The following is a 10,770-nucleotide window of genomic DNA, read 5'->3' as shown; positions in this document are numbered from 1 at the left end:
TTACATAGGTATTTAATGTAAGTAGGTAGATGCAGCTTTATCAAAAAAGAAATACTGCTAACTGAACTTTGCTCTTTCTTCTGAAGTTGTGATGGACGTACTACCATTTTCTTTTGTCTGAAATATTCGAACATCCAGGTCCATGAAATGTATAGCGCACCTCCGTCCAGAATAGAAGCAGGGCAACGCCAAAAGTTGGGCACGTCTAGTCTATCTAGAAGAAAGAAAAGCAAAAGAGACATTTTTCCACGTGGAAAAAGAAAAACAAGAGAATTTAACCAGACTATACGTGGAACAGTAGTAGTAGTACACATTTCCAGGGTGGACAAATACTCAATCAGCAGCTAGCCCCCATTCGATCGATGACTCACGATACCGACGTGGCACGTGTGATCGACTTGGATATCACTTGGCTCCCTGCCCACCTGGGTGGCTGGCGCAACTCGAAATACCGGCCGGTCTTTGTGGGAAAACAGCACGAGAGTACGCACGGAGTACCCATCATTTGTTGCACACACGGACACGCTTGGCTCACTGTAACACGTGGATGTATGTATGCCCCGCGTGTCTGCCTGCCTGTCACGGGCACTTTGCTGAATACGCTCGAGAGCTCTGCACGTACGTGTACCGACACTGGTGCTGCGCTACTCCGTATTGCACGTGACTGCCAACACATGACGAATGCGGTTATGCAGATAGGATCGTCTACGAAAAAGGGCAAACGCGAGTCGATGGAGCCCGTGGGATCCATCATATGGCCTATCAATGAGGTGGAAGCGCCTATCAATGAGGTGCTGGACTGGTTCAGCTGGTTGCCAAACGCCACGTGATCACCGAGTGCTAATCAAACCCAACCCAACGCAACCCGTGTTTAGGTCCTTGCTTACTTCGTCGAGATGGCTCGTGGTACGAGAGCCGTCCCGTTCAAATGCTGCCATGCATACATGGTCCATGGCTGTGGAGCAAAACCGGACAAGGTAATACTCGCATCTTCTTTTGGTTTCATCCAAGTTTGGATTGCTTACCACAAGTGTCCATCACCGTACGACTGTACGAGGCCGAGCATGTCGGTAGCTACACTAGCTAGTCGGGGTGGCTGATCGGCGAGCCGAATTTCTCCGTCCAACCAACCGAGGAGGACAAGTCACACGAGTGTGTCTGTGTAACAAGTTGTTAACCTGAAAGGAAGCAAATAAAACAAGTTCACACGGGACGGGGGTGGGAGCAGTAAGCAAGCATCAACATTCAACGATGCTCCAGAGCCGATCATCGTCGTCATCACAAGGCTAATGAATCGAGAACGTTTCGTCGAACAAAACCATCTCAGCAACGCAGGCCACAGTATCACTCGCGTCTTACTGCAAAGCTGCAAGCCTGCAATCAGCTCGGTCGGCACTGGTTTTTCTTTTTCTTTGTCTTTTTTTGCTTGTGAAACGATGCTGTCGAGGCTGATGCTGTAACCAATCCGGGGCGAAGACGTGGTCGTGCGAAAACGCTACATCGACGTCCATGCTGCTGTAATTACTGTACCCAATTAACGGAGCATCACGTGTACCCGGACCCCTGCGATGCGAGCCCCCGGCCCCACGTGCCCCCCCTGGCCTTGTTCACGAGCGAGCCAGCGCCGACGACGACCGAGACTCGACCGGGAGACTTTGCCCGTCTTCTTCTTCTTCATCGTCTTCCTACTTGCGTGGCGGACAAAGCCAGGGCTTCTTTCCCATTTACGGCGCCTCTTCTTTCCCTTTCGCTCGACACTAGTTGTCCGTCTATCCGTCCGTCCATTCCACGTTCAACGCCAACTCTAACACGCGATCTCAAATAGTCGGGCTGCGCCCGTCTGACGATATACGGACACAAAACATGACCCAATGCGCCGAAGCAAATGAACAAGCGTCTATTTTTTGTCCGATTTGAGCAGGACGCTGCTCAAATCTATCTTGACGGCGGTTTGCCGGCAAAGACGAGCCCGACCATCGCCCAGGCTCGTCGCTGGCCCGGTGGCTCGCCGACTCATCGTTGGAGGTCATAAAGTGCGACGACTGCCCGCGAAAGGTTGTGCGTTGCGTTTCTGCCATGCCGGAACATCCCGGATGGGTGTTCTTCAAGTGCAAAAAAAGGGGTATGTGTTTCTTTTGATTCGGATGTTCACCGGATCAATGCAAATTCGGTAACTCATTGTTTGCCAATTATGTGTGTAGGATGGATGCAAGTTTTAGTATTGGGAAGAAGAATACATCGATCTATTGATAGAACGAAATTTAATAGATGCTCAAGCACTCCTCGCTAGAATAGAGACTACGTATGAGATTAAATGTGAAGCAACATCTGCTTCTTTAGAACCGAAGAAGAAGGAAGTGTGCAAGTTCAAGAAGCCGCAGGTCAACAATGAAGACATGAAGAAGATATTAATCAAACTAGTCGAAGCAGTTATGAAAGTTGAATATCTTTCAAAAGTTTCTAATTGTGGTTTTTTTTTTCTTGTTATTCTAGCAAAGAATTGGTGAATCATGTACTACAATATATCAAAACGTCGTTTGTGAAATAAAAGAAATGTGTTTTCGGCGGTTAAGAAAATGTGCACACAAGCACTACGGCCGATAGTGACGGACCAGATGCGGCCGCGCATTAGGCGCACTGCTAGCGCACCTAGAAAAACAGCCTGACGCCGCCCCATTTCCCTACCAAACGAATAAAATCCGGACGTTTCGTTTCGGGTCTTGGACTCGGCCTGACCGCTGCGTGCCCTGCTCCCTTCACTTCCACCGCCTATCCTCCCTCCCGTCGGTTCCTTTCCGGCGAGCTGTGCTCTGTTGCATGCGCGAGGTCAGCAAGGTCTCATGCATGATGGTTCATGCAGGGCACTAAAGCGAGTAATTATTAACTGGATCAGCAGACCCCGGCCGGAACGAAAAAAGCGCACTAAAGCGAGTCGGTGGATGTGGATGCATGGAGCCCGCCCGTGACGACCTTCATCGCCGGCGATGAGGTGTCGCCGTGTCAGGCTCAGGCAGGCAGCAAAGTGGATCCATCCAGCTGCTGCTGGCTGCCTCTCGCTGTCCAGCTGCTCGTCTGGTCGCCACGTACGGTATGTACACAGTGCCAATCCACTCCAGCCTGTGATGTTCGTCTACTTTATCCCGAGACCGTACGATGGTACACGCGGCTTCCAAGCGTTGGATCCAACGACGAATGTGAAGAGGTACAAGACGAATATATGCGTTCCGGAGTGCACACAGAAAAAGGTACTAGCTAGTCTAGTTGGGGTGGTTGATGGGTGAGCCGAATTTCCCACCCCCCACCAACCAACCAACCAATGCCCACATTCGTACAAGTTTTAGTAACCTGGAACAAAAGGGAGATGAGTACACACGAGACGGGACACGGGAGTGTTGCTTGCTTACTGGCAAGCATCGATCTCACTAATTAATCATCGCAGGGCCGATTAATTAGTCAAGAAAGTTTTGCTCATCGCGTGAATGCTACGCTGACGCTCGCGTCTCGGCCAAAAAGAAACAAGTCTGTATCGCGTGATCAAGGCCGTGCCAATCAGGCATCAAGAGAGCCCAACCCTAGCCGCCCCCCGTCACCCTCCTCTCTCGCTCGCTTTCTCCTCAACGCTCCCGGAGGCCGTGTGGCGCCCGTGAAGGGGGCGGCGGCGGATTTTAGAGCGTGTTTGCATGCGGTGAGCGGGGAGAGACAATAGAGCCTGTTCGTGCTCTCTGCTCGCCGCGGGGCGGATGATGTGTGTTGGTGCGATGTCAGGCACGTCATGAAGCTTTGTAGGTCACTGTAGCGACGGAGGATCGGCAGAAAAAGGTAGCTTTGGATTGATCCGTGTAACTTTTTTTGTCATGTTGAGTAATAATTTAATAAAGACGAGTGTACGGTTGGTTGCATGCATGCATGCAGATACGTACAGGTGTTTTGGAAAGAAAAATCTGTCATGTGACATGACCATGAGTATCCATATCTGACCAGGTGTTTTGGAAAGAAAAATCTGCCCCACGCGTTCACGTCCACAAGGGAAGGGAGCCAGACAACGCCGGCGACGACCAAGAAGACCCACCCCTGCTACTCCTACTCCTACTCCTGACTGACAGAATTCTTCGTCTTCTTCCTCCTCCCCTCCCCTTCCCTTCCCACTTGCGCGGCAGGGCAGGGCCAGGTGTAGGGGCATCCATCCCCCCTTGCCCCTCCACCTCCACCTCCACCTCCTCCTCCTCGTCCCTCACCTCACTAGGTGAGCGACACCAGCCGTCCTGTCCAGGGCCTCCATCCCTCCCAACCCAGCTTTGACCGGGCTGCTCCCTTCCATTCCCTTCCCTTTCCCTCCGCCGTCAGTCCGGTCCACCGTCCCCTCCCCCCCGCCTTCCGCGTGTGCGCGCCCGTGCGCCTATCATCACCCTCCTCGCCCCCCTTTCCCCGTCGCTTCCCTTCCTGCCCGGATCGGACCCACGGCCCCGAGGAATCGTGCTGCTGCTCGGGTTTCGCCTCGTCGCGGGCAACCGCACCGCTCCCAAGGTTCGTCGCCGCAACTCATCCTCTCTGCCCACTACCCCCGCCTCCGCTCCGCCCCGCTCTGCCGTCCTTCCATGGTCTGAGATCGGCCGCGGCTCGGTTCGGCAGGGGGTTGATTACCTAGCACAGGCTCCATCAATCATCAATTGGATCATCGCGGCCGCTCGCCGGTCTACAGATTCAATTCTCACGCGTGTGCGTGTGTTTAGCTTTGCTTAATTCGGTCGGTGTGAAATCAAGATTTTACATTCTAGCACTAGTAGCACTAGTAGGATGGCGCGATGAGCTCAGGAGAGCAGTGCAGACTCCTTCTTCTTCCATGCCAAGAATTCAGATTTGTTCAACTACGACTACTTGTCATTATCTGTGCCGCTTCTTGGATGCTCCCGCACGTACGGTTTCGTTCGCTGAATTTACACAAGCAAGCCACGCTGAGAATTCTTCCTACTGTATTGCTAATTCCGACCGCGTATCCTTACTGAATCCTTACACTGAATCTGGAAGAAACACTGCTTCTGAAGAAAACAGAGCATTTTTCAGTTCAGAATTCTGTATGCCGTCTTGCCTGCCTGACAGAACAACTTGCTTTCCGAAATGTTACTCATCATCCTTTCCCAGACCTGAATTTTCAGATTTGTGTTCGTCATGTTTCAAGCAAAGCATCAAATGATGTTCACTGACTGAATCCCCACCGCATTCCATCACAGCAGCAGCGGCGATGAGGTGCCTGCCGTTCCTGCACGGGGACGGCAAGTCAAGGGACGACGACCAGCGCACGGGCCCCAGCGCCGCCATGTCGGCCTCCGTGCGCTCCTTCAGCACCGAGTCCACGGAGCGCGGCGGCGACCCGCGCTCCGGCTCCGACCTCAACTCCATCAACGTCTCCGACATGAGCGCCGAGTCCATCCGCCGGACGCAGTACCCCAGCTTCACCGACCGCCCCGCCAACCTCCGGGTCTTCACCTTCCCCGAGCTCAAGGCCGCCACCCGCAACTTCAGCCGCTCCCTCATGGTCGGCGAGGGCGGCTTCGGCTGCGTCTACCGGGGGGTCATCAAGGGCTCCGACGACCCCAGCGAGCGCGTCGAGATCGCCGTCAAGCAGCTCAATCGCAAGGGAGTTCAGGCAAGTTCTCTCTGACTGCCCTGTAATTCCTGACAGTCAGATAGCAGATGCACACTGTATATATGTCTTACAATCCACTTTTATGCATTACCAAGAGAAATTATAACTCATTCATCGCAACAAATATAATTTGGACTTAGTTCTGCATCTTTAGACTGATCTTGAAACCAATCCAGGATTCCTGAACTAATTGCTTCTTATGGGAAGAATCCATTCAGTAGGCCCTGGTTGCTTCGGGAAATGCGGTGTAGTTTATACTTGTGAAATTCCTTGCATCACATTCCATGTAGTATTATACAGCATGTTGTTCTAGTCTAGCCTAGGGTATAGTGAGTCAACCAGTGCCAGCATACAGGAACAACAACAACAACTAAACTGAAGTTGTAAACAAAGCGTAGCAGTACTCGAGCAAACCACGGAGCATATTATACCAGCATTTCAGTTCCACTTGCTTGATGAGTCCCTCTTAAGACACTTGCACTGTAATCTAGCTTGAGCCACTAGTTTGTGGTTCCTAATATATTATTATTCATCTTTCTTCAGGGGCAGAAGGAATGGCTAACAGAAATGAACGTGCTTGGGATTGTTGAGCACCCAAACCTTGTCAAACTAATAGGTTACTGCGCGGACGACGATGAGCGGGGAATGCAGCGGCTTCTGGTATACGAATACATGCCCAACGGAAGCGTGGATGACCACTTGGCAAGTAGGTCAACTTCAACTCTGTCATGGCCAATGAGATTGAAAGTGGCTCTCGATGCTGCCCGTGGGCTGAAGTATCTGCATGAGGAGATGGACTTTCAGGTAATTCATTTGCTTTCTGCTGATCAATACAAAACTAACTGAATGTGAAACATTTGTCTGGTATCAACATCACTGCTTGATTACATTCAGCAAAATAAGGAACACATGCAGTACAGAAAGTCGCACTCTGTTTACCTGTTTCAATATGCATGCAGGTTATTTTCCGAGACCTGAAAACATCCAACATTCTATTAGATGAGAACTGGAATGCAAAGTTATCGGACTTTGGATTGGCTAGGCATGGACCACAAGAAGGGCTATCCCATGTCTCCACAGCGGTACGCACATCTACGGACCTAGAATTATTTTACACTAATGTGCTCTGACAGCATTCTGTTACATAGTCTTTACAATTATCGGTCTTGCAAAATGTATGATGTTCTAAAGATGTGGGTACTCATGGTGCCAAGATGTTTCTTTTCTATAACACGGTTCCCTTTTGATAGCAATGAAGTTGGAATTGGAAAATGGATACCCAGTTGCTCCACCTCAAATGGTATAATTGTTTCGGTGTATGCCATTGATACTTAAATGTGTACCTTTAGTTTCTTAAGTTCTCAACAATCAACTTCTTAAATTTTCAAGAATTACAACTGAAGTCCTAGAAAAGAGTGAATACTTCAGCTTGAATAAGCATCAATGACAGCTACAGCCATAGCAGCTTCAGAATGCACCTCTCTTTTTTCATATCTACAAGTGACAAGAGTAGCGATTTTGTGAGCTTAAGCTGGAAATTTTGGCAAAGAATCTGCTGGACATATATTACCATGTCTTAATTGTGCTATTATTTTGTTAGTTGGGTATAGAGTACAGAACCCTGGTTTCATTAAAAAAATTGTATTTTGCACAAAAGACAACCATGTCATTTCTTTTTATGACAGATGGGTCCCGCTGTGCGAGGCTAAGCAGGAGTAGCTCTGTGTGCGCTGCCACCTGGAGCTCCCCTAAAGTGCTTGCTTTAGCCCCCTTTAGAAGTTGTAGAAGATTCTCCATGTACTAGTTTTATGGAGTTTGTTATCTTGTTGCCACTTTGTTTAGTTCCTACTACAACTTTGAACTATAATTGGAAAATGGTATAAGGGATAACTTTTCCTAAAACATGGTTCCTTTTTAATGAAGTTGGAAAATGGATATCCAGTTGCTCCACCTCAAATGGTATAATTGTTTTGGTGCATGCTATTGATGCTTAAATGTGCATGTTTTAGTTTCTGAAGTGCTCAACAATCATATTCTTAATTTTTTGAAAATTTCAACTGAAGTCCTGGAAAGGAGTGAGTACTTCAGCTTGAAGCGTTAGTCAGAGCTATATATGTTTCTTCTAGCAGCTTCACAGTGCAGCACTAGCCAAAATGATATGTCCATTAAAGGAATCATGTCTCTCTTCTTCAGATAAAGCCAACTGCATCTACAAGTAACAAGAGTTCGGTTTTAAAGTATCCATCCTAACTACCATAACAACTAGGGTGATCTGAATGCTTTCCTGCGCCAGAATTTGGCAAAGAACTTGCTGGTATTTTGTTAGGAAGACATTAGTTTGGTTATACCATGCTTTCATTAGTAATACATTTTGCAGAAAAGAAAATCATATTATTTCTTTTTATGACACATGGATCCCACTATGTGAGCCTAAGCAATAGCTACATACGCATTGCTACCTGGAGCCCCCCTAAAGTGCTTGCTTTAGCTCCCTTTAGAAATTGTAGGAGATTCTCCATGTACTAGTTTTGTGAAGCTTGTTTTCTTATTGCCAGTTTGTTTAGTTCAGAACAACTTGAACTTGATACATCTTTGATCGTCCATCTAAACTAACATATCAAATACTCATGGTTCCACAGGTTGTTGGAACTCTAGGATACGCCGCGCCGGAGTACATGCAAACCGGGCGCCTCACCGCAAAAAGTGACATATGGGGCTACGGCGTGCTCCTCTACGAGCTTATCACCGGCCGCCGTCCCATCGACCGGAACCGCCCAAAGGGCGAGCAGAAGCTCCTAGACTGGGTGAAACCGTACATCTCTGACATCAAGCGGTTCCCCATCATCGTCGACCCGCGGCTCGAGGGACACTACAACCTCAAGTCCATGACGAGGCTGGCCGGCGTGGCGAACCGCTGCCTCCTCCGGCTATCCAAGTCGCGCCCGAAGATGAGCGAGGTGTATGAAATGGTGCAGAAGATCGTCGACAGTGTCGAGATCGGCCCGCCGGAGCCTCCACTGCATTACCATGGCTCGGTGTCCGGACCGGGAGCGAAGCGGACCAAGAAAGGGTCATTGAAGAGGAGGCTTCAGGAATTCAAGTTCGGTTGCCGCCAGATCGTGTGGCGGGGTTGGAAACCTGAGATCATTAAGACCTGCTGAAATGGATGCCACCCCTCCTGCCTGTGACTGTAAGTATAGCTGTTCATAGAGATATAAAGTTCGTAACGGGTGCGCGGTTTGCGCTGCAGCGTGTAACTTTTTTGGTCCTGTAGATTTATGCTTGAGCCGTCTTGTGTTTGTGTATTACTCTGGTCTGAGCTGCAAGGTTGTGAATCAGTAGGTCGTTTGTGATTTTGGTCCAGTTTCAGCCTTCCATCTTGTGAACTCTTCTTTCTAGCAGAGTACTAATCTTGTTTGTGCACAACTCAAAAACTGTCTTTCTTTTCTTTTCTTAAGAACTAAAAAACTGTCATTTTTCATGTGGAAAGGGTTGTATGCAGGGAATGATTCGGATTCAAGCAAAGATGTGACCTGAACCTACTGGATTTCTGCCCACCAATAGGAGGATGCGCCTTATCTCGAGTTGGGCTGCTGAATGATCTGAATATCTGATGCTGGGTGGTACAGGTACATTCCTGCCGGCCATCCTTTTTGCTCAGATAAGACCCAGACCCAGATGCTCACATCAGAAAGAGACCTCTTTGTACAACTGGGAGAATTTCTTGGTGCTAGCACATACATAGGGGAGGCTACAGGTCAGCTCGACTTTTCCATCGGACTGTCTACATGATTGATCATTTGTTACCAGAGAACAGATGATGATAAAAATCTCCACCGCAAATAATCCAGCAAAGATCATGCCGGTACCGAAATTTCGCCAGAGGAAAATGAGTTACTGGTGCCGGTCTCATTCTGCTGTTCCCTTGTTGCTGTAGATTGTACTGCACTGTTGGCTGGAACCAAAGAAATTCTGTTACTTTCTGCACAGTGAACACTTTCCATTCCATCATCAGAACATCTCCATCCTCCCCCAATTTTTCTCCGGCGACATGGTGCATATGGGTGGAGCAGAATTGGAGGCAGATCTTCCTGTGGTGGGCAGCAACCGTGGGGCTCCTTTCGGCTTCGACGAATCGGACCGGTCGGTCGTCCGATTCGCCTGTCGACGAAGAATCGACTTGGCCCCCAGGAACCCTGCCTTTCTCCCCCCTCGTTGTGGACGCAGAGAAGAGGAGGTGAGGTGAGGTCCATCTCATCTCACTCTCATCTTCTGACATCTCATATGCCTGCCCTGTCAAGGCCATCACCATTCCTGGTGCCCATCATCTTCAGAGATTAGCACATGGATTGTGTGACGGTGGTTCATCATCTTCAGAAAACCAGGTGCAGAGTATGTGTGACATGTGGAGCAGATGGTGATCTGCCCGACCTGCCACATGGTTTGCCATTTGCAGCCACTGCTTTGTGCCAGTCGCCACCGATGGCGAGGGCTAACTGCCGAGAAATCCGGCAGCATTCATGCAGTTCCTTTCCTCACTAGTTTATGGCTTTTCTCCCTTCGCAGAAAGTTTCAGAGTTAAAAACCGTCCAGAGGTCACCAAATTTGTTAGGTTCTGAAGAAAGTGAGAAATTTCGGTTCTCGGTCCAATCGCCGCCGCGCCGTCCTCCAACGCCGGCCGTTTCTCCTCCTCGTCGTCGTCGCCGTCATCGACTTTGGATGTTTCTTCATGTAATTAGTGCTATATATAATTTTTCTTTTCCTCCTTTTTTTTATTCTGAACCGAAAACATGTCACATTGACATGAACAATGAGGCCCCTCTCACCGAGCATTTAGGAACGGGACGGGTGATGACTGATGCCGGCCGTGTCGGATCCAAGTCACCCTGACTAAGATCGGTCGCTGTGTGACCCTACGATCATTAATCAATTCGCTTCATTATGAATTCTTCCATCTGCTTTCTTTTCGTGGCCTAACAATCGGTCTCCGTCGTGGGACGATAAAGATTCGGCTATGCGGTTCGAACTGAATTTGTTATTTTTTGAAAGAGCATAAACGCTTGCTCGTGCATGTGTGTGGCCAGTAATAATAAGAAAATAAAAACCATGTGAGTCTCCTGCCACGT

The 10,770-nt window shown here is 49.0% G+C and overlaps 1 protein-coding gene across 4 annotated transcripts; it reads left to right on the top strand.

Annotated features, from left to right (window-relative positions):
- The first annotated feature begins 4,080 nt into the window (after nt 1-4,080).
- Nucleotides 4,081-10,560, top strand: LOC119318554 (serine/threonine-protein kinase PCRK1-like). Of its 4 annotated transcripts, none has more exons than XM_037593132.1 (6): nt 4,081-4,524; nt 5,229-5,644; nt 6,188-6,448; nt 6,604-6,726; nt 8,284-8,834; nt 9,147-10,560. In XM_037593132.1, exons 2-5 carry the CDS (start codon nt 5,240-5,242, stop codon nt 8,803-8,805), a joined length of 1,311 nt encoding a protein of 436 aa, XP_037449029.1. In that variant the 5' UTR covers nt 4,081-4,524; nt 5,229-5,239; the 3' UTR covers nt 8,806-8,834; nt 9,147-10,560. The 4 variants fall into 4 exon arrangements, with proteins under 4 accessions (XP_037449029.1, XP_037449030.1, XP_037449025.1 ...); XM_037593133.1 differs by having other exon boundaries at nt 9,135-10,560; XM_037593128.1 differs by lacking the exon at nt 9,147-10,560 and having other exon boundaries at nt 8,284-9,070.
- Nucleotides 10,561-10,770: the final 210 nt, after the last annotated feature.

This window comes from Triticum dicoccoides, chromosome 6A, assembly GCF_002162155.2.
Source record: "Triticum dicoccoides isolate Atlit2015 ecotype Zavitan chromosome 6A, WEW_v2.0, whole genome shotgun sequence".
Classification (NCBI taxonomy): domain Eukaryota; kingdom Viridiplantae; phylum Streptophyta; class Magnoliopsida; order Poales; family Poaceae; genus Triticum; species Triticum dicoccoides.
Note: the sequence above shows the minus strand (reverse complement) of the source record. Positions and strands in the feature narration are given on the sequence as shown.